The sequence below is a fragment of the Anguilla rostrata genome, chromosome 5 (genome assembly GCF_018555375.3).
Source record: "Anguilla rostrata isolate EN2019 chromosome 5, ASM1855537v3, whole genome shotgun sequence".
Taxonomy (NCBI): Eukaryota; Metazoa; Chordata; class Actinopteri; order Anguilliformes; family Anguillidae; genus Anguilla; species Anguilla rostrata.
This window is the reverse complement of record NC_057937.1, coordinates 4,018,678-4,042,470: the sequence shown is the minus strand read 5'-3', so window position 1 is coordinate 4,042,470 and position 23,793 is coordinate 4,018,678. Positions and strand designations below refer to the sequence as shown.

Genomic DNA, 23,793 nt, shown 5'->3' with positions numbered 1-23,793 from the left:
CAACCCCAAATTGAACAAGGGGTCAAAAAAACAATTTCCCCAAACAAAACGCAGCGCAGACAACAATTGCTCCAGCTACAAGTGCAGCACCACTGACAACCTTGCCTCAACAAGTGCAGGTCAAATGAAAACAACTGCTCCAACTACAACTGCAGCTGCAAGACAACAATGCTCAACCCTACAACGCAGCGCACCCACAACCAATCTAAAACAACAAGTACAGCACACCAACAAAGCTGCCCAGACAACAATTGAAGCTCCAACCACAACAATTGCAAGTGCAACCCCAAATCAACAACATTGGCCCAACAACAAGAGCAGCCAAATCAAACATCGTTCCAACTACAACGCAGCAGAACCCACAACCATTGCTAAAACGACAAGTGCAGCACCACCACCAACAGCAGCCCAGATGACACTGAAGCTCCAACCCCAACAAGAGCTCAAACAATGACTGCAGGAGCACAGACAACAATTGCTCCAGCTACAAATCCAGCTCCAATCACAACAACCCCCAACTGCAACTCAGCAGCCCCCAAAAAACCAAGCTAAAACGACAAAAGCACCACCAAAACAACTGCCCCCCATCAATTGAAGCCCCAAACCCACAACAATTGCTCAACTACAAGGCACACCACTGACAACCATTGCCTCAACAAGTGCAGTGTGAAATCAAAACAACTGCTCAAACTACAACTGCAGCATCACTGACAACAATCCCCCAACAACAATTGCAGCTCCAATCACAACATCTGCTCCAACACAACTGCAGCAGCACCACAACCATTGCTAAAAAAAAAACAAGTGCAGCACCACCAACAGCAGCTCAGACGGCAAGTGAAGCTCCAACCCCAACAAGAGCTCACAAACGACTGCAGCAGCACCCAACAATTTCTCCAGGTACAAGTGCAGCACCACTGACAAACAACACTTCAACAACAAGTCAGCTCCAACCCACAAAACTGTTCCAACTTCAACTGCCGCTGCACCCACCACCATTGTAAACGCAAGTGCTCCCCCACCAACAACAACTCCCCACACAACAATTGAAGCCCTACCACACAGTTGCCCAATTGCAAGTGCAATCCATCAACGACAATAAGCCAAAAACAAGAGCAACTCCAACCCCAACAATTAAAGGGGAACACAAAGTCCAGCTCCAGGAACAAAATTAGTCCAACAAGTGCAGTTTCAGCCACAAGAGTTTCTCCACCTACAAGGAAACCCAAACCCACAACAATTGCTCCAACTACAACTGCAGCACCACTGACAACAATCACTTCAACAACAAGTGCAGCTCCAATCACAACATCTGCTCCAACTACAACTGCAGCAGCACACACAACAATTGCTCCAGCTACAAGTGCAGCACCACTGACAACCATTGCCTCAACAAGTGCAGGCCCAAATCAAAACAACTGCCCCAACTACAACTCCCGTGCAAAACCAGAAAACCATTTACAACAACCCCCCCCCCAAGCCACCGAAAAGGCACCCCCCCCCAACAAATTACAACAAAACAACTCCCCAACTGGCAACCCTGCCAAAGAAAGGCAGCCCAAACAAACCTTTGCCCAAATAAACGCGGCAGCATCCCACCAACAAAAAAATGCGCCCCCCAAAAAGCAAAATTGAAGCTCCAACCCCAACAAGCTAAACAAGGCCAGCAGCCCCCAAAACTTCCCAAAACAATTCACTTCAAACAACAAGTGCAGCTCCAATCCAACAACTGTTCCAACTTCACTGTCGCTGCACCCCCCCCACCATTGTTTAAAACGACTAAGTGCCGCACACCCAAAAAACAACTGCCCGGGATGACAAGTGAGCTCAACCTCAAAAAAGTGCAGTTCCCCCTCAACAGGTTTTCCCAAACCAGAGAAAAGCCCCAAACCCAAGGGAAAGGGGGCTCACACTCAAATGCAGCAATACAAAAACCACTGCTCCAGCACAAGTGCAGCACCCCACCAACAACAGCCCAGACGACAAGGAACCTCCAACCCCAAACAAAGAGCTCACAAAAAATGACGCAGCAAACCCCGACACGCCAATTGCTCCAGGTACAAGTGCAGCACCAATGAAAAACAATTGCCCCAAAAAATTTGGTGCAGCCCAACACAACAACTGGGTTTAAAAACAACGCCGTGCAACCAAACCATTGCTAAACGGCAAGTGCCGCACCAAACAACAACAGCTGCCCAGACAACAAGTGAGCTCCACCCCAACAACTGCAAGTGCAAACCACAACAAAAAATTGGCCCCAAAAACAAGAGCAATCCAACCCCAACAATTGAAGAAAAATTTCAAGGGAAGCTCCAACCACAACAAATTTTTCACACTAAAACTGCCCGCAGCACACACAACAATTTTCCAGCTATCCCGTGCACCCACTGAAACCATTGCTCAACAAGTGCAGGTCAAATCAAAACAAAAAAATGCTCCAACTACAACTGCAGCAGCACACACAACAATTGCTCCAACGGGGACAAGTGCCGACCACTGACAACAATTTCCCCAAAAAAGTGCAAACACACACCAACAGCAGCTCAGGAAGGGGGGAAAAGGGGTAGAGCTCCAACCCCAACAAGGGGAAGTGTACCCATCAAAAAACAAATTGGCCAACAACAAGAGCACCTCCAACCCCAAAAAATTGAAGAAAAACGACAAGCGAAGCCCCCGGCACAACAAGTGGTCCAAAAAACAAGTGCCGTTCCAGCCACAACAGGTTCTCCAACCACAAGTGCAGCTCCAATGCACAACATCTGCTCAACTACAACTGCAGCAGCACCCACAACCATTGCTAAACAACAAGTGCAGCACACACACCAACAGCAGCCCAGACGGCAAGTGAAGCCCAAACCCCCAAAACAAGAGCTAAACACAAGTGACTCGCAGCAGCACACACGACAATGCTCAGGACAAAGTGCAGCACAACTGACAACAATTGCCCCAACAATAGGTGCAGCTCCAATCACAACAACTGTCCAACTACAACTACACTGCACCACAACCATTGCTAAACGACAAGTGTCGCACCACCAGAAACAACTGCCCACACAACAATTGAAGCTCCTACCACAACAGTTGCCAATTGCAAGTGCAATCCCATCAACAAAATTGGCCCAACAACAAGAGCACCTCCAACCCCGCAATGAAGAAACTACAGTCCAACTCCGGCACAACAATTACAGTTTCAGCCACAACAGGTCTCCACCTACAAGTGAAGCTCCAACCACAACAATTGCTCAACTACAAACTGCAGCAGCACACACAACAACGCTCCAACTACAACTGCAAGCTGCATCGACAAACCATGCTAAAACGACAAGTGCCGCACCACCAACAACAACTGCCTCAGACAACAAGTGAAGCTCCAACCTCAACAAGAGCTCACACAATGACTGATCAGCACACAAAACCATTGCTCCAGTTACAAGTGCAGCACAACTGACAACAATTGCCCCAACTACACCTACAGCAGCTCGAATCACAACCATGCTAAACGACAACTGCAGCAGCACACAAACAAACGTTCCAACTACAACATGCAGCAGCACCCAACAAACATTGCTAAAATGACAACTGCTGCACCGCCAACAACAGCCCAGACTACAAGTGAAGCACCAACCCCAACAAGTGCTCAATCAACTGCATCAGCACAGACAACAATTGCTCCAGCTACAAGTGCAGCACCACTGACAACAACTGCCCCAACAACAAGTGCAGCAGCACCCACAACCGTAGCTAAAACGACACGTGCAGCACGAGGAACAACAACAGCCCAGACTACAAGTGAAGCTCCAACCACAACAATTGCTCACACTACAACTGCCGCAGCACACACAACAATTGCTCCAGGTACAAGTTCTGCACAACTGACAACAGTTGCCCCAACAACAAGTGCAGTTCCAATCATAAGAACTGCTCCAACTACAACTGCAGCGCCACCAGCAGCTGCCCAGCACAATTGCCCAGACTACAAGTGAAGCTTCACCACAACATTGCAAGTGCAAGAACCCCATCTACAACAATTAGCCCAACAACAAGAGCACCTCCAAACCCAACACTTGAAGAAACTACAAGTGCAGGCCCAGGCACAACAGGTATTCCACCAAGAAGTAAAGCTCCAACCACGACAATTGCTCACACTACGACTGCAGCAGCACACACAACAATTGCTCCAGCTACAAGTGCCGCACCTCCAACAAACACTGCCCAGACTACAAGTGAAGCTCCGGCAATAACAACTGCCTTCACTACAAGCGAAGGTCCAACCACAACAATTGCTCACAGTACAACTGCAGCAGCACACATAACAATTGCTCCAGCTACACGTGCAGCACCAGTGACAACTGCCCAGACAACAAGTGTAGCTCCGATCACAACAACTGCTCCAACTACAACTGCACCCACAACCATTGCAAAAACGACAAGTACTGCACCACCAACAAGACCTGCCCAGACTACAAGTGAAGCTCTTACCCCAACAATGGATCACACAACAACTGCAGCAGCACAGACAACAATTGCTCCAGCTACAAGTACAGCTCCAATCACGACAACTCTCCAACTGCAACTGCAGCAGCACCACAAACCATAGCTAAAACGACAAGTGTAGCACAACCAACAACAACTGCCCAGACTACAAGTGAGCTCTTACCCCAACATAGATCACACACCATCTGCAGCAGCACAGACAACAATAGCTCCAGGCACAAGTGCAGCTAAAAAGCTCCACAATCAGAACAACAACTGCTCCAACTACGACTGCAGCAGGACCCACAACCATTGCTAAAACGACAAGTGCAGCACCACCAACAACAACTGCCACGCTACAACTCAATGAAGGCTCCTGGCCAACAAACAGTAGCTAATCCAATTGCAAGTCCCGCCAAACCCATACAACAGCAATTGGCCACCGAACAACACGAGCTAAACTCAAGCTACACAACAATTGGAAGAAAACAAACTACAAGTGCAGCCGCACAGGCACCACAAAAAGAGTACAAGTGAATCCAAACCCAACAAAACAAGTGCAGTGCACAGCACCCCAACAAGACTAAAGAGGAAAATGTCAACAAGCGCGCCCCAAAAGGTAAAGAGCCTGCCCAAAAAACCACGACAATAGCTCACACTACAACTGCAGCAGCACACACAATTGCTCCCGCTGCAAGTTCAGCACAACTGACAACAATTGCCTCAACAACAAGTGCAGCTCCAATCACAATACCATCGCCAACTACAACTGCAGCAGCACCCACAACCATTGCTAAAACAACAAGTGCAGGACCACCAACAACCACTGCCCACACTAAAATTGAAGCTTCTACCACAACAGTTGCTGCAATTACAAGTGCAACCCCATCAAGAACTATTGGCCCAACAACAAGAGCAACTCCAACCCGAACAATTGAAGAAACTAAAATTGCAGCTCCAGGCACAACAAATGCTCCAACAATAAGTGCAGTTTCTGCGAAAACAGGTACTCCACTAACAATTGAAGCTCCAACCACAATTGTTCACACTACAACTGCAGGAGCACCCACAACCATTGCTAAAATGACAAGTGCCGCACCACCACCACCAACTGTCCCGACTGGAAGTGAAGCTCTCAGCACAACTATTGCTCCAATTGCAAGTGCAACCCCTTTAACATCATTTGGCACTCCTATAAGAGCAACTCCAACCCTAAAAATTGCAGGACATTCCACAACTGCTCCAACTACAAGCACTACTCCAACCACAACAACTGCTCCTGCTACAAGTGCAGCTACAACCCCAACAATTTCTAAATCTACAACTGCAGCCTCAGTCAGAACAACTGGCCGAACTACAAGTGCAAGTCCAGCCCCAGTTGTTGCTCCAATTACCAGTGCAGCCCCATCAACATTTGCCCCAACTACAAGTGCCACCCCAACTAGAACAATTGCTCCATCTACAAGTGAAGTAACAACCACAATTGCTAAAACCACAAATGCACCACTACCCACATCATTTTCCCCAACAACTAGTAAAGGACCCACCACAACAATTGCTCCAGCTACAAGTGCAGCACCAATGACAACAAATGCCCCAACAACAAGTGAAGCTTCAACCACTACAGTTGCTCCAATCGCAAGTGCAGCTGTATCAACATTTGCTCCAATTAAAAGTGCCACTCCACCCTCAACAATTGCTCCATCTGCAAGTGAAGCTACAGCCACAATAGCTAAAACCACAAGTGCAGCAGCAGCCACACCAATGGCCCCTTCAACAAGAAAAGCACCCATCCCAACAAGTGCTCCAATTACAAGCATGGTGCAACCAACAACAATTGCCCCAACAAGTGCAGCTGCAGTCACAACAACTGCTCCAACTAAAACTACAGCAGCACCCACAACCATTGCTAAAACGACAAGTGCAGCACCAGCAACAATAACTGCCCACTCTAGAAGTGAAGTTCCCACCACAACAATTACTCACATTACAACTGCAGCAGCACACACAACCATTGCTAAAACATCAAGTGCGGCACCACCAAGAACTGGCCAAGCTACAAGTGAAGCTCTGACCACTACAATTACTCCAACTGCAAATGCAGCACAACCCACAACAATTGCTCCAACTATTAGTGCAGCACCGCTGACAATTTTCCCAACAACAAATGCAGCTCCAGTCACAACGACTGCTTCAACTACAAGTGCAGCACCACTGACAACAATTGCTCCAGCTACAAGTGCAGCACCATTGACAATAATTGCCCCAACAACAAGTGCAACTCCTACAACAACAAATGTAGCTCCAGCCACAACAGGATCTCCACATACAAGTGAAGCTCCTACCCCAACAATTGCTCCATCTACAAGTGAAGCTACAACCACAATGACTAAAACTACAAGTGGAGCACCAACCACAACAATTAGCCCAACTACACATTCAGCTCCAGCCATATCTATTGCTACAACTAGAATTACAGCTGCACCCACAACCATTACTCCAACTGCAAATCCAGCACCAACCATGACAACTGCACCAACTACAAGTTCAGCTCCAGCCACTTCCATTGCTCCTACTACAAGTGAAGCAGCACCCACAACCATTTCTCCATCTACTACTGCAGCCTCAATGACAACAATTGCCCCAACAACAAGTGCAGCTCAAACTCCTGCAATTTCTGCAGCTACGAATGTAGCATCTCCCTCAACCATTACTCTAACTACAAGTGCAGCACCAGCCACAATAATTGCTCCAATTGCTAGTGGTGCTACAGCCACAACAATTGCTGCAAGTATAAGTGGAGCTGCAACCACAGTAAATGTTCCACCCACCACTGTAGGTCCAACAACCGGTAAATCTTGGAGCACTGCTCATCTAATAGCTACCACTGTATCTCCCACCACAATTGCTGCAGAAACTACATATTTAGCACCAATCAGAACAATTGCTCCATCTACAAGTGCAGCTCCATCCACAACAATTCGCCTAAATACCAGTGGAGTTCCAACCACAAGTATTCCACCCACAACTGAAGGTCCTACAACAACTGAATCCCTGAGCACGCCATCTCCAGTAACAACAACTGTATCTGTCACCACAATACCTGCAGAAAATACAAATGCAGCGCTAACCACAACAATTGCTCCAACTACAAGTGCAGCACTACCCACAAAAATTCCTCCAAGTGCAGCCCCACCTAAAACGATTCCTCCAACTACAAGTGAATCTCCAGTAACAACTGCCCCAACTACAAGTACAGCACCACCAAAAACAACTGCCCCACCCACAAGTGGACCTTCAACCACTACAACTGTTGCAGCTGCAACTGAAGGTCTTACAACAACTGAATCTCTGAGGACCACAACTAGTCTGTTGACTAAAACTGTGTCTCCCCCCAAAACCACTGCAGAAAGTACACCAACTACAAGTGCAGCACCACCAACAACAATTACTCAAACTCCAGGTGTTGCCCTACTCACAACAACTATTCCAAGTACAAGTGTAGCACCACCCAAAACAATTTCTCCAACTACAAGTGAAGCTCCAACTACAAGTGTTCCACCCACAACTGAAGGTCCTGCGACAACTGAAACTCTGAGCACATCAAGTAATCCAAGAACTACAATGGTATCTCCCACGACAACATCTTTAGCAAGTGCAGGTCCAACCCGATCAAATTTTCCAACCACAAGTCAAAGTCCTACAAGTGAATCTCTGACCACCAGAAATGGTCCAACATCTACATCTGTATCTTTTGCTACTGCGACTTCTCCCTCCATTACTGCAAGTGTTCTACCTATTCCAGCTGCCCCAACTCTCTCTGGAATGACGACCACCAAAGCCGCTCAAACAACCTGGAAACCAGCTACCAGGTATGTTCCTATTTTTATCCTTAAGAGTTCCTTTCCATTTTGTGAAATAACTCCTCTTAGCAACCTAATTCGCTTTTTGTCTCCATGTGTTTCCTCAGCCATGTCAATGTTTTTATTTTCATCCGACTTGTGTTCCACACCATGAAACCCGTCCCGTGTGAGTGTGAGATTATACCCCTGGTCAGCACTCTCTTGAATGGTCATGAAAGTCACTCGATTGATCCAGTGAAGTTCCAAAAAAGTGCTTTTGAGAGTAAGTCACACGCTAACAAACCCCAAATCTTTCTCTGTCCCCTGTCAGCTTCAAGTCCATCACCTTCAATTCTTTGACAATGTTCCAAGGACCCTTTTAGCTAATGTATAAGATTTCTTTTTCAGTTATTTTCTTTCATAGCATTTGGAAGCTAAAAAATAATCTTATGAAATTGAGTATACATTCTTTTATTTTATATAAGCATACTCAAACAGTTCTGCATTGCAGTGTATGTATTTCACTGAGGCAAATATTGCGGAAGAGTTCATGTTAGGAAATCACGTTGAACTGCTAGAATAAAGTTGTTTTTTTCTCTCAGAACTATCCAAAAATTCATTTGCTTTGAGTCTGGGCTATCAGATAAATAACATGGATATGCCAGTGAACTTTGGACAAAGGCGTGAGACGTACAAATCAATTCAGAACTCCATCGACAACCTGGTGAGCCAATCTGTTCAGCATACATTTAGAGTAGGACCACAAAAGTGTTTGACCAGTCAACTAATTCCAGATATTGCTATAACAACTTGCAATAATAAACATGTTATTTTGAGAACATGAGGTATAATTTCATACAACAAAATGTCTAGAATGATTTGTGAATTGTGATGATTTAGCATTCTAACCTCAATGCTGTAATCCAGCTAGTTCTAGTGCAGCTACTACAAGTCATCTCTTGTATCACAAACCCAGAGGCATTATTTTTAATGATAATTTTTAAATTTCTTTGTTTTTACTTTGACCTTTGGTTTTTAGTTGAACATCATTCTGAGCAAACCTGGTGCAAATCTTTCCATCTTTCCACAAGCAAAATATATGTAAGTGCCAGCCAGGAGTCTCTGCTTTTATTTATTTATTTCATTGAGCTTTAAATAAACATCAAAATGACAAATTAATGACACACATAGAATGACAATTTCTTAGAGAGCCAACTTGCATCTCTTGTGTTGCTTCAAACAAAAATTGACATATTTATGCAGACAAGGTGTAATTTCTTCCTTGTCATCATATGTACACAAGGCGTATTTCATCAGCACGAAACCAAGCTTTAAATAATTCTGCTTTTATTATGTTCCTACAGGTACGCGCCTAACCAGATTAATGCAACTGTGGAGTACGTCTATCGGCAAGATGACATCAAACGGCCAAGCAAATTCTTGTCTGCGATACTGACAATTAGTGGTAGGTTGCTCAAAATACACAAAACAGCTGTTGAAAAGGTGATCAAGCTGTATTTCAGACAAATACTAGAGTTCCTTAGCAGCACCCAGCTAGCACAGTTGCACAGCACAGATGCATAAAATGTATGCAACAGAATAGATGTAATATTTACCCAGATACTTATCAACACATAAAACAGTAGAAGAAACAGTAGCCTGTTTAAAATAAAGTAACGTTAATACAAGCAACCATGACAAGGACTTGAATAGTTTGGACAAAAGCAGAAACAGTTCATATTCTCAATCGCTATATTTTAGCGGCAGCTCCGAAACAGTGCAATACATGAAAATAGGACCTGGGATGAATTTCACGTCACAAGATTTCAAATTCTAATTATGTCGAGGTGTTTTAGGTTGGAACTAGAGTAGAAAATTCCTTACCTGGAAACTTCACGGGGATTGGTCCAAAATAAGGAACACTGGAGCACCTATCCAGCCCTCTTATTTAGCTGGCTTGAAGCACATCTTATTTATAGTTTTAGGTTATAAACAAATGCACATCTTAAACAATTTGTAAATATAGAAATGGTATCTCGTCAATATCCATCATAAATGTAGCATTTACATTTTTAAGTTTTAGGCATTTATCCGGATCGACTTGCACCAAGGAAAGACCTACAGTAGATTAAAAAATCACCAACATTTCAAGTAGAGCTAGAAGATCCAAACGATCTTCTATGATCATTTTTCTGCCTTGAATGTTCAACATTCATATGTAGCCTAATACGCTTTGGTAAGAGCATCAAAGCAGCACAATACACCAGTGTTAGAGTCAAAAGGCGACCTGAACGGGCTAAAATGGAAACGCATACGCATTATTCTACGCCAAAATTGCAAAGTCCTCAATGTTTTTATTGACGTTCCTGGACCACTGCTGGACCACCCAACGAACTGTGAGACTTTCAACTGTTGAGAGCTTAAAGTTCATGATTAAATCACCTGCCGTGTACATCCGAAGCCCATGATTTACATGATCACACTCTCCGAATGGAATCGCTAAGATCATAAAAATCACAACCTACTGCTCACATCGTAGCCTATGATAATAGTTGGCCGAATATAACGGTCACCTCTCCCGCACTTTCGCAAGGTGGCAAAAATGCTGTCAAGATTGATGCCTGTGGCTTTGGATACAAGTGCCCTTTGAAACATCACAAAAGGATGTCTGGTCATTTTGCCAGCTATGAATGATTCATAAGCGTTTTTTTAAAAAAGGTTTTCTGCGGTCATAAAGCTGTTCAGTTTACTCAGGACGTCATGAGCAGTTTCACTAGCACAGTGGTCTCCAACCCTGGCCTGGAGAGCTTCAGGGTCTGCTGCTTTTCAAAATGACTCTGCACTTCATGAATCAATTAGAGCAGTTGATTACACACTTAACTCAACTCACCTGGTGTCTTGGGTCTCAATTGGGTGCTGATTTTAAGGTGAAAACAAAACCAGCAGACCCTGTGGCTCTCCAGGACCAGGGTTGGAGACCACTGCACTAGCACCACACAGGCATGCCACGGTTATCTTGAAAATATGGCCCTTTGAGTCCCTTTGCTGGATGAAGTCCCAGCTTGATGAGTTTGTATTACTCATTGTGTCTGTGCATTCAGGTCTGGCCCCCACCGCAGCCCCCCCCACCACAAGGGGCCCTGTCCTGCAGCTGATCACAAGTACAGCAGGCAGGTTCCCTGGATGGGCCCTGGCCATCATCATCCCCTGCAGTATCATCATCCTCCTCCTCCCCTTCTGGATCTTCCTGGGTGTAAGTACTGCAGTGTGTGTGTGTGTGTGTGTGTGTGAACTTGTAATACTACTTTTGTGTGGACCAAATGTCCCCACACAGATAGAAAGATGAGGAACATTATGCGTTGTGGGGACATTTTGCTGGTCCCCACAAGGTCAATGGGCTGTTTTAGGGTTAGGATTTAGGATTAAGGCTAAGGTTACAATTAGGTTAAGGTTAAGGTTAGGCATTTAGTGGTTGGGGTTAGGGTTAGAGGTTACGGAATGAATGTAGTCAATGGGAAGTCCTCACAAGGATAGCAATACGGGACTGTGTGTGTGTGTATGTGTGTACCTGCGTACCTGCATAATTGTGTATTGTGCGTGTTATCTGTCTTTCTCTATTGATTATTTGAGGTAGTTTCCTCTCTCTCTCGCTTTCACTCTGTGCTGCAATGTATGCGCTCTCTCCCTCTCCCTCTCTGACTTTCTCTGCCTCTGTGTTGCAGTGTCAGCTGTGTGGTTGCTGTGCGGCCATTAAGAGACGTTGGCACAGGAGGCAGGCCTACCACATTCAGCAGTACAGGACGCATCTCATATGAGAGGGTGGAGCTCTGAGCATTAGCTGGAATCTGAAAACCTGTAAAGCTTTATCATGACTATTGTTTTATTATGAATGTTCGTCCAGCACATACTGTAAATAGCAACTGTATGGCTGAACAATGTAATACTTCTCTGAGAAATCCATGTAATGAGATCAAAGGGGAAATAGCAAAAAATTCACATTTATTAATTTAGCTATTCTGTCATGCTTCATTTCATATGTATTGTTTATTTCAAGGCATTTTTGTAATTTGGAAAGGTTGAAAACAAATATATTGCTTAGCAAAACAAATCACTATAGAATGTCATTTTTTCCTCTTGTTTTCAATTTTTTTTCTAAAACAATAAAGAATTTTAAAAGTTTTATAGGCTACATATTTATTCTTCGCCTGTTTTACATTAAATACATCATGCTAGCTGGCCCATCCTGTTCCAGTAGATCAGTGGTTCTCTAACTCAGTCCTGGGGGGCCTCTGTGTATGCAGCCTCAGCTGCAATCCCAGCATTTTAACAAGATGTTAATTTTTCTTAATGAGGTGCTTTTCATGTTTTAGAGCTGGGGTCCTCAATCTTTTCCAGAAAGGGCCAGTGTGCGTGCACTCACCTGATTCTACTAATCAACCACTAGAGCAGGGATCATTAACTCTGGCCCTCAAATACAAATCCAGCCCTGGTTCTCTCTTCTCCCGGGTAATTAGTGCTACTGATTGGCCAGATTGTCTTCACACCTGACTCCCAGGCAAAGGGAGGGTGGAAAACCAGCAGTTCTCGGCCCTCGAGAACCGTGAGTTGCTGATCCCTGCACTAGAGTCTTTGCTAAGCACCTTGACAACTAGAATCAGGCGTGTGCACTTTTGCAGGTTTAAAAAAATTTAAAGCATGCCTCTAGGTGTGTGGCAGGTGCCAGTCACTATGAGTCACTATGACAATTACAGTGTCTGTGCATGACAAAGGTTATTTTCATTTAAATGAAAACCAGTGGTTTTAGTAAATCTATTTAACTAAGGCATGAGCCCTGACAAATATGTTTCTTTAGACCAGTAACTGTGTCACCACCCAACTTCAACCGAAACAATGCATTTAATTCTACCGTCTGACATTTCAGTATTCCTGGTTTGACGTCTGCTTCTGAATCTGCAGGCTATGACATGTTTGTTCACATGAACTTAATACACTCATTAGACATCCAAGAGTGCTACTAAATCATATATAATGTGCAAATGCAATAAACAATATATGCAAATGATGCGAGCTACACATTCACGGCCTACTTTGAGGTCGTAGTTTTTGACGTATCCTGTTAAGTGTACGTCCCTATCAGTGAGCTTCAATTTCACTTCATTTTTTCAACTTTCATTTTTGACATTGTTTTCCATTGCCACAAATTTTTTTTTTTTTTTTTAATGTTATGGACCTGCAATTCAGACAGCGAATATTTGGTCTCCTTTTGGAACCCTATTATTTGCCTCACGTTGGTTTGGGAATTCTCATATCAAAGTGCTGATGTTCAAACCTCTTTTCAAGCTGACATGTACAAGACTTTATGAACTTTATCCAACTCACCTTTGTAGCTGGGTTTGTAAGTGTAATTTGCTTCTAATTTAAAGTCCTTATTTATGTGGTATTTTCACTATTTTGTCCAATCCCAGCACACACTTTCTGCCCGCACATGTAATCATAGTCCAGCTACATAGTATGTGCAACACATATCAGAGGACCATCCTAAATTAATTGAAAGATTAAACAAATCTCATGAGAATGGTGTCTGTGCCCTGCAATGGACTGGCGAAGTGTCCAGGGGGTAATACTGCCTTTTGCTCCAATGCATGCTGGGATGGGCCCCAGCACCTCCCACGACCCTGACCAGGAATAAGCGGGTATACATAATAGATGGATGGATAGATAGATAAATCTCATGAAATCAGACATGGGTCATATACATATTTGTTTTGGATTCAAATACTTTTCTGTGCTCTGTTGATCTTGCCTGGTGTAACTGAGCCTGCCGATATGGCCAGAAGGCGGGCTTGCACTTTTTGAGAGTATTTCATTGGTTCCAACACACCAGACAAGATCAGTAAAGCGTAGAAAAGTATTTGAATCCAAAACAAATACGTATGTGACCAGCAGGTCTGAATGAAATATTCACTAGGCTCGCAGTATAATGGGCGAGACATTGTTAAACGAGGGCGCGTGCCAACTAGGTGAACTTTTTTTCTAATTTAACAGGATGACAGTAAGCTCCATTTGGCAATGGTTTCAGCAGTCCTGACTCATGGGGGAGAATGTTTTTGGGACAGGATGTATAGGAGTTGCTGTTGCAGTGTTGGGCTGCAGCGGTAAACCCCACTCCCACAAATCTCTGGGTGCTGCCCAGAGAGAGGGAGAGAGAGAGAGAGGATTGTGCCTGGCCCGGTTCCATCACAACATCCCGTCGGATCTGTACTGTGCCAGCCTGGCCATCAAAAAGAGAACGGGCAAATACCAGCACGTAGGTGGCATCAGTTCCAGAGAAGGTTTATCACTGTCAGCCCGGGGGGGGGGGGGGGGGTGTCACGAAGCAGGATCACAGAATAAAACCCAGAACGGCCATTTTTCCTTCAGTCCATGAGCAGTAATCTAGTTGTCAGTAATCCTGCCTTGCGAAACACCCCCTCAGATCTTGAATGTTGCACTAGGCTCTGGTCCTAGGCTGATCCAGATCCAAAAAATTATAACTTCCGTTTCCTCGCCTCCAGTTCGAATCCAGTGCAGAGGTACAGTCGGACGGATTTCCATCTGCTGCTCTGAAACCAAATAATTCTAACTGCCCGTTGTCCTTGTGAGATTCGGTGCCTGGAGACGGTGGGGCTCTCCTGTAAGGCCTAGGATTTTGACGCTGCACAGAATTACAGTTACGCTAGAGAAAACTCTCCACCCTTCAGTCTGTTACCGTTTCTTCCATTGAACCTGCTCAACAACCTGCTGGCCCAATTACTGGCTTTTCCTGTAGGCATTTGAATTAGAGCTGAACTTGTTTTTGTTGCTTTCTTTGTTTTTTTAGAAAATAAGGGTTGCATGCGATTGATCGAAGCGTCACTTTCATGACAGTGGGGCGGTAACTACCACGGAGCGCTTGAATTGACAGAGTTTATTACGTTCGGCTGTCTACATATTTATTTTATTTTCATTAATATTCCTCCTTATAATTCAGTTCACAAGCTCTACATTTTATTTAACTCAATTTAATTAATGTTTTTGTATCATTCCAATCCCCAGGTTAACCTCATATACCCTTTTGCATATGACAGGATAAATCAAAGTGTAGCCTTTATTATACAACCAAATGCTTCAGGTGTGCCTTTAAATAATCTCCACACATCACCAAGGACCAGGTAGCCAACTCTAGTGCAGGAGGCGAGTTGGCTATTCAACATCTAATTGCACACAGGAGAGATTTTCATTTTTAAGTTATATTTTTTAACTTTTTAGCAGGATCTGAGTTTGGGAGTGTGAGAAAATGTGTGAGCTTTGAAAAACAGTGACGAGTTTGCTTTCATTAATTTAAAGTGAAATTCCCTGCCGTTTGCATTACTTGCAGGTTTGAATCCATGAAGCCAAATGAATACCATTTATATCTTTCACCTTAATATAAAACAAATTTCAGTGACTGTATATCTTGTTTTATGCAACTCAGGTGAACATAATGCTGAACAAACCAATTCAACTTCTCTCAAGGAAATTCTACATAATCACAAACTCATAATCACAAACTTGGTCTCTCATTGCGACATATTTTTGGCGACAAATGCAATTTTATCCCATGCTATGTTGCATTTCAAAGCATGGGACAATACTTTCTTCAGTTTTGCCTCTACATGTTTTCCTGCAGCAACATGCTCAATGAGATTCGTGCCAGTGTGGAGCATGTCTTTTGACAAGGTGACATCAACCAGCCAAGCAACTCCCCCTCATCTGTCATTTTTCACAACACTCAACCAATGTCGGAAACCAAGCCGCAATAAGGTTGTGTGCACGCGCGCACACTCACTGTGCCTCCCCGTGTATAGGCCTATTGGAATGGCCATTGTCTCCCTGCCAGTTAACGAGCTCCAGCCGTGTTGCAGTGTACGTTCTTTCTGGGTTCCTTTCGCCCGGTGTGACGATGTCTGCTGTGTGGTTGCTGTGCACCCTTAAGGGACACTGGCACAGAAAGTGGGGCTACCGCCTACGACAGTACAGAATCCGTCACATCTGACAGGGTGCAGCTCTGATGTTGAGGCAGAATCTAAAAACATGTATATATATATATAGTTTTGCTCACTGTTTTAAGTGTTCTTTTACATACATTAAAAAAATCCTTATAGTAGGCTATAATTGCTTGGGTTTCGGAGTAAAGGAGCAAAATACAAATAGTTACATTTATACCGGCTCTGCCCTACACTCAGGTTCACGCAGTAATTCAACCACTACAAAGCAAAAAGGCTGCGTCCACAGCGACAACGTTCACTGCAATCAATTCTACGCACATCAAGCCACAAACAAAGCTATAAAAACGTTTATCGGTGGAGAACCATCATGCAGACCGAGCGAAGACACAAACAGCTCCAAGACCAACTTTAGTCAGCCAGTTGCGCTCTCAAACGTCTTAAATCAAGTATAAAAAGCAGCACCCCCTCCGCTCTTGCCAGGTGCAGGAAATCATCCAATTACCCCATTTATGTCCACACGTACGCAACTGCAGTAGCGCGCTATACGGGTTCAGTACGCTATTTATTACCTGACCAAAAAATAAAAATCGATATTTTTTAATAAGTGATGACCATTGTTCATATCGAGAAAAAAATACCTCATATGCTAAAGCGTGGGAATGTAGAATGGACTAATGGATGAATGAAGGGAGCACGCCGGGGTTTAAAAAAAACTCCACACCTTTACTTAACAGGTGCTATTGAGACATTTCTTTTGTATTGTTTGGAACGTCTATTTTTGTGCAATGTTTATACACCCTTTTTCTGCTAGTCAGGAAAAGCCGTGACTGTCGAAATTAATAAAAATGCACTTTACACGCCCTCGAATGACTAACACACCTTTTAAAAAACATGTCAAGGTGATCACTGCCAAACCGCTACTTCTCAGAGAAGGAGCTTAGCCTACTCCACAGTGAAGTTATTCAGTACAGAAGTGATTTCATTTTCAAAGCTATCGCCTTTTGGACAAAAGAGATATGCCATTTGAAAAACAGAGGGGGTGAGTTTTTTTCCCCAAAAACATTCAAGGCTAAACTTTGTAGAGATTGTAAACAATGTTAAATTAGGGTGTTGGTGACTTTGTGTTTACTGTAGCGAAAATTAATAGCAATCACAAAAGTTAATTAGCCCAATTATCCGACGACTTAAGGACATTCAAGCTCACACGAACGAATGACGCATGACGAATTTAAGCAACCATTGTAGTCAGGTTGTTATTGTATTTGAAAGAAAGCATTTCAAACATTGTATAGGGCGCGTAACTGAATTATCCGATGGTATTTGTTTCAGCGTACCAAAACGTCATTTGCACAATATTTGAAGTCTGCGCGATTTTCTATTGTCTTTTTTTCGCAGTGGAAGCTCTCAATGCAACCTCTACATGGAGATTTTCTCTCTCCTTTTTTACAACTGTAACACCGATGTCAATAAAATACTTTATTAGTCGATAGCCTCCACTCCACATTTGTTTCTTTTGTGACAAATATTTTTAAGCCTAATAACCTTTACACAATTACACAATTGTTGAAATTAGTATGCAATTTAAAGGCTAATTATAATATATTGCTGCCCGTTGCATTTTTTATCCAACATTCTATCTAATAGCCAAGTTAATAAATTATGGTTTTAACCCTTTAAGGTGTAAGATCTCAAACATGTCATAAAAATGTGAAATTACTCGTACACTTTCTTAATTGAGCATTCTAATACTGAAATGCTGATGTCACAATCACTACTGGTAGTAGCAATGGTGTGCTACAAAGCTGATTTAGGATTTTGAAATAAATAAATAAATAAATAATAACATTAAAAAGAACCTACTCTTCAAAGGATTAATCACGAAATAGTTATTTTGCCCCTGGGACAGTTGGCTAGCAGGAAGTGGTATGCGTACGGATTTCAGTGCTTAAATACTGCTATCAACCGGTCACTTTAGGTCAATATCATGGGCTGCAGAAATATACCTAATAATATGTATTAGATAAACCGGGGTAAAATTCCGCCTTTAAGAAGAATGTCCACACGCAACTGCAGTGACGCGCTACACGGGTTCACTACGCTATTTCTTACTTGACAAAAAATCAAATAAAATAAAAAATTGCATAAAAATCGATATTATATATGTGATAATCATTGTTCATATCGAGAATATTTTCTTTAAAATATAAGCAATTTGAATATCGATATAATATGCTCAAAAGTAGCATACTTAAGTAAACATATTTATAAGTTAATTAAATTGCAACAAACTACAACTTTATTATGAAACTAAATGGTGAAATGTTGTAAAGGGGCAGCTGTCCCGTTACCAGGAGGAAATGCCCCACTACCTGGGGAAAAAAGCTTGATTCATGGGTCATTTGAGCTATAAGCTTCTCACAGACAGTCAGATAAATGTTGGTGACTGTGGTTAAATACTGCCACCAAGTGCTTATTTGAAGTCAGCATGAGGCAAGGTAGAAACTATCTCGTGAGTCATCGAGTAATGACAGTGCAAAAAAAATAATAATTTACTGTTAGACAACTACAGCAAAATATTCTTCAGAACCCCTTGAGCTTATATTTTTTATTGCACTCTTAAAATGTATTGACATTTTTATTTCCTTTTATTACTACCTTAATGTTTTTATTATTCGGTTGTTGTCGCTTTTTGTCCATGTACATCCCGATTGCACTTGTATATGTTTTCTTTTTATGACATTCTTTGTAAAATGCAATGATTCAAATGGTTGGTAACTTTTAACTTTAAAAAAAAATCAAACACTATTGGCCAGCACCATCTGCTGGCCAATAGATGGTAAAAATGTATGCATGAGGCTTTGGAACTGATTGAATTGACGCATGTTATATAGTTTTGGTACAAATACCAGTACCTTTCTGACTTGTGGTATGCGTGTTATGGTGAGGTGCACCAGATTTTGCATTTAATTTTGTTTCACACGCTGCATGTCTGTATTAGATCAGCGACATCAAGAACTGATACTGAAAAAATGTTGATTACTAACATTCTTAGTTATTCTTTGTTCAAAATCGAATTTTATTTTCTTAACACAAAAAATAAAATACAGGCCTATTTTATACACGTATGACACTATGAATGCTGGTGTTTTAATTGCTTAATTAATGGAGACTCATGCTGGTGGGGTAGATCTATGAAATGCACTGGTAGACAAGCATGTATGCATCTTCAGCCATGAGCATCCTTATATATTGTAAGAATGCACTTGGCTTTTTAGAAAATGAAAGAATGCATACTGGTTTGAATTTTACTTATATAAGTTGGTAGATAAGACAGTGTTCATCATTAAATGATCTATGAAAACAATTTTCAATTGTAATTCAGTTTATTATTTTCACACTTCCCAGAAAGTTATTCAGTGTAACTAGCTAAAGGTACAGGTTTGCAAAAGCCATCATTTCTGGGCTAGCTCTTTAAGAATGATGGAAACACAATGTGATCTACTTGAACTGATGTGCTGTTGCTTTATTTCCGGCACAACATCACACTGTAATTCAGGAGACCTTAAATATTTGTCCTACAATTCAAAATCACTGTTTAACAGACGTAATAAATGTTATGTTTTTGACCACAAGAGATTGGTCCATAGAAATGCGCTCGTATTGATTAAAAGGCACTTTATCTTCACTCCACATACAATCAATTCAATGTTGGCAACAAAACTGCACATATCAGGATCAGAGGAAAGAACTTACTGGGAATTTACCTGAAAAGTCATCTCTGTGGGCGCGGCTACTGATGTGGGGCCTCTTTTTGCTATTTTAGATGGTTTCCCTCTGTATGTCATGGCATTAAAACCAGAAGAGAATTAAGGGTCTTAGTGACCGTGGGTAAGTAGGCTATATATTTCTTTTGCCTCCAATGGCAAATATTTGTGGTTCTGTCCTAACGGGTAAAATGCAACGCAATACTTAGAACTGTGTGTATGCTACAATTAGCACAACAGAAAAATCTTCCATAAAATGAAATAAAAAATAGCATCAGAAAAATGTGTATAAAACATCATTTTTTAAACATTATTTTGAAACTGCGCATCACTATGGATATAATATTTCATAGAACAGGGTTATTTAAAAAAATACATTAAATATACTGTTAAATACATTGTCACCTTAAATTACATTACAGGACAGTGTAAATGTCTGTAACTTTCAGACATACTCATTAAGCAGCTGGAAATTATTTTAAATAATTTATTTAAATAAATAGTAACAATATTATTTAGCAAAATAATACACTGACATTTATCTCATGGTTGCAAATCACAGTACATGTTATAACATTACGTAATGTGTAAATAAGAGCCTAATATCATGATGCGAGTACAACTGAATATTTTTATTCGACGACAGTCTACATCTGCTGGCAAATCAGTGGAGCCAACGGACAACTGTAAGTATAATGAATTTTAGTTTCTCATTTCAAATTAAAGATTGAAATTAAAATGACCTTCAAAAATAACATTAAAATTTTTAAATATATATATTTCAGAATGAACATAACATTTGAGAATGAGGCTTCAACAAAAGAACCACAAAAAACAACAAGAGCTGCTATATATACAAATGAAAATTACACAAAAACAAGTTCTTCAACAAATGCAGCAACAACAGAAGCTACAACCACAACCACTCGTCCCACACCGACAGCTGAAGCTCAAATGGCTACAACTAAACATATGACCCCCATAGCTACTCAAACAACAATAACACCATCTACAACAGCAGCTAAAACTACAACAGCTCCTACAACAAAAACTGTTACACCTAGAACATCGGTCCACACCACATCAAGTACACCAGCTAAAACAGAAGGTCCAACCACAACAACTCTTCCCACACCGACGGCTGAAGCTCAAAAGACTGCAACTAAACCGACCACCACCATAGCTTCTCAAACAACAATACCACCCACTACAATTGGGGCTGAAACTACAACTACTGCTCCATCAACAACAGCAGTTCATACCACATTAGGTACTCAAGCTACATCAGAAGGTCCAACCACAACAACTCGTCCGACACCGACAGCTGAAGCTCAAACGACTACAACCAAAACAGCCACCACGATGGCTGCTCAGACAACAATACCACCTTCTATGACAGCAGCTCAAACTACAACTATCGCTCCAACAACAAAAACTGTTCCACCAACAACAGCAGTTCATACCACATTAGGTACTGCAGCTACAACAGAAGGTCCAACCACAACAACTCTTCCCACACCGACGGCTGAAGCTCAAAAGACTGCAACTAAACCGACCACCACCATAGCTTCTCAAACAACAATACCACCCACTACAATTGGGGCTGAAACTACAACTACTGCTCCCACAACAAAAACTGCTCCATCAACAACATCAGTTCATACCCCATTAGGTACTGCAGCTACAACAGCAGTTCATACCACATTAGGTACTCCAGCTACAACAGAAGCTCCAACAACAATTAATCTTCCCACGACAGCTGAAGCTCACATGACTACAACTAAAACTGCCACCACCATCGCTGCTCAAACAACAAAAGCACCTTCTACGATTGCAGCTCAAACTACTACTATTGCTCCCACAACAATAACTGTTTCACCTACAACAGCAGTTCATACCACATTAGGTACTCCAGCTACAACAGGAGGTCAAACCACAACACCTCTTCCCACACCGACAGCTGTAGCTCCAACGACTACAGCTAAACCTACCACCACCATAGCTGCTCAAACAACAAAACCACGTTCTACGATTGCAGCTCTAACTACAACTACTGCTCCCACAACAAAAACAGCTCCACCTACAACAGCAGTGCATACCACACTGGGTACTCAAGCTACAACAGAAGGCCCAACCACAACAACTCTTCCCACACCGACAGCTGTAGCTCAAACGACTGCAACTGAACCGACCACGACCATAGCTTCAAAAACAACACCACCTACAACAATGCAGGCTGAATTAACAACTGTTGCTACCACAACAAAAACTGCTCCATCAACAGCAGTTCATACCACATTAAGTACGCAAGCTACATCAGAAGGTCCAACCACAACAACTCTTCCCACACCGACGGCTGAAGCTCAAACGACTACAACTAAAACTGCAACCACCATAGCTGCTCAAAACAACAATACCACCTTCACGATTGCAGCTCAAGCTACAACTATTGCTCCAACAACAAAAACTGTTCACCAACAACAGCAGTTCACACCCCATTAGGTACTCCAGCTACAACAGGAGGTCAAACCACAACACCGTCAAACCACAAGCACTCTTCCCACACCGACAGCTGAAGCTCAAACGACAACTAAACCTACCACTTCCATTGCTGCTCACACAACAATACCACCTTCAGACAGCGCTAACTACAACTATGCTCCACAACAAAAACTGTTCCACCATACAACAGCAGTTCATACAACATCAAGTACTCCAGCTAAAACAGAAGCTCCAACCACAATGAATCTTCCCAGAACGACAGCTGAAGCTCAAAGACTACAACTAAAACTGCACCACCATAGCTGCTCAAACACAATACCACCTTCTACGATTGCAGCTCAAACTACAACGATCGCTCCAACAACAAAAACTGTTCCACCAAAACAGCAGTGCATACCACACTGGGTACTCAAGCTACATCAGAAGGTCCAACCACAACAACTCTTCCCACTCCAACGGCTGAAGCTCAAAAGACAGCAACTAAACCGACCACCACCATCGCTGCTCAGACAACAATACCACCTACTACATGCAGGCCGAACTACAACTATGCTACCACAACAAAAACTGTTCAACCTACAACAGCAGTTCACACCACATTAGGTACTCAGCTAAAACAGAAGTCCAACCACAATGAATCTTCCCACAACAACTGCTGAAGCTCAAACACTACAACTAAAACTGCCAACACCATAGCTCCAAACACAATACCACCTACAACAATGCGGGCGGAACTACAACTGTTGCTCCCACAACAAAAAACTGTTCCACCTAACAACAGCAGTTCAACCACATTAGGTACTCCAGCTACAACAGAAGTCCAACCACAATGAATCTTCCCACAACAACTGCTGAAGCTCACATGACTACAACTAAAACTGCCACCACCAAAAGCTGCTCAAACAACAAACCACCTTCTACGATTGCAGCTAACTACAACCCATCTGCTCCAACAACAAAAAGTTCCACCACAACAGCAGTTCATACCCCATTAGGTACCGCAGCTACAACAGAAGGTCCAACTACAATGAATCTTCCCACACCAACAGCAGAAGCTCAAACGACTACAGCTAAACCTACCACCACCATCGCTGCTCAGACAACAATACCAGCTTCTACGACAGCAGATCTAACCACAACTATCGCTCCAACAACAAAAACTGTTCCACCAACAACAGCAGTTCACACCACATTAGGTACTCCAGC

General features: G+C 42.6%; 3 protein-coding genes and 2 long non-coding RNA genes across 5 annotated transcripts in view; all 5 read left to right on the top strand.

Annotated features, from left to right (window-relative positions):
* The window catches only part of LOC135256003 (mucin-2-like), a 9,088-nt gene extending 2,279 nt beyond the window's left edge, over positions 1–6,809 (top strand). The window contains exons 3-5 of the mRNA XM_064337877.1: positions 1,862–2,057; positions 5,699–6,294; positions 6,609–6,809. Of these exons, the coding sequence (XP_064193947.1) occupies positions 1,862–2,057; positions 5,699–6,294; positions 6,609–6,809 (993 nt within the window). The remainder of the gene's footprint in view (positions 1–1,861; positions 2,058–5,698; positions 6,295–6,608) is intronic.
* The window catches only part of LOC135256028 (mucin-5AC-like), a 181,088-nt gene that overhangs the window by 111,658 nt on the left and 45,637 nt on the right, over positions 1–23,793 (top strand). The window lies entirely within an intron of this gene.
* LOC135254463 (mucin-2-like) lies at positions 6,906–12,494 on the top strand. Its single transcript, XM_064334639.1, has 7 exons — positions 6,906–8,345; positions 8,444–8,598; positions 8,918–9,039; positions 9,355–9,416; positions 9,680–9,780; positions 11,417–11,568; positions 12,038–12,494. Exons 1-7 carry the CDS (start codon positions 6,997–6,999, stop codon positions 12,128–12,130), a joined length of 2,034 nt encoding a protein of 677 aa, XP_064190709.1. The 5' UTR covers positions 6,906–6,996; the 3' UTR covers positions 12,131–12,494.
* LOC135254464 (uncharacterized) lies at positions 17,244–20,771 on the top strand. The gene is made up of 3 exons (XR_010329898.1): positions 17,244–17,360; positions 20,145–20,209; positions 20,732–20,771. It is a non-coding gene; the product is annotated as an uncharacterized LOC135254464 (long non-coding RNA).
* On the top strand, positions 20,977–21,943 carry LOC135254467 (uncharacterized). The gene is made up of 2 exons (XR_010329902.1): positions 20,977–21,757; positions 21,794–21,943. It is a non-coding gene; the product is annotated as an uncharacterized LOC135254467 (long non-coding RNA).

Excerpts from the sequence above, each read along its gene's own strand:
- LOC135254463 (XM_064334639.1), top strand. The coding sequence starts at position 6,997 with ATGACAACTGCACCAACTACAAGTTCAGCTCCAGCCACTTCCATTGCT. Across the intron at positions 8,346-8,443 it reads ACCTGGAAACCAGCTACCAG|CCATGTCAATGTTTTTATTT; the intron begins GTATGTTCCTAT and ends GTGTTTCCTCAG. Across the intron at positions 11,569-12,037 it reads CCTTCTGGATCTTCCTGGGT|TGTCAGCTGTGTGGTTGCTG; the intron begins GTAAGTACTGCA and ends TCTGTGTTGCAG.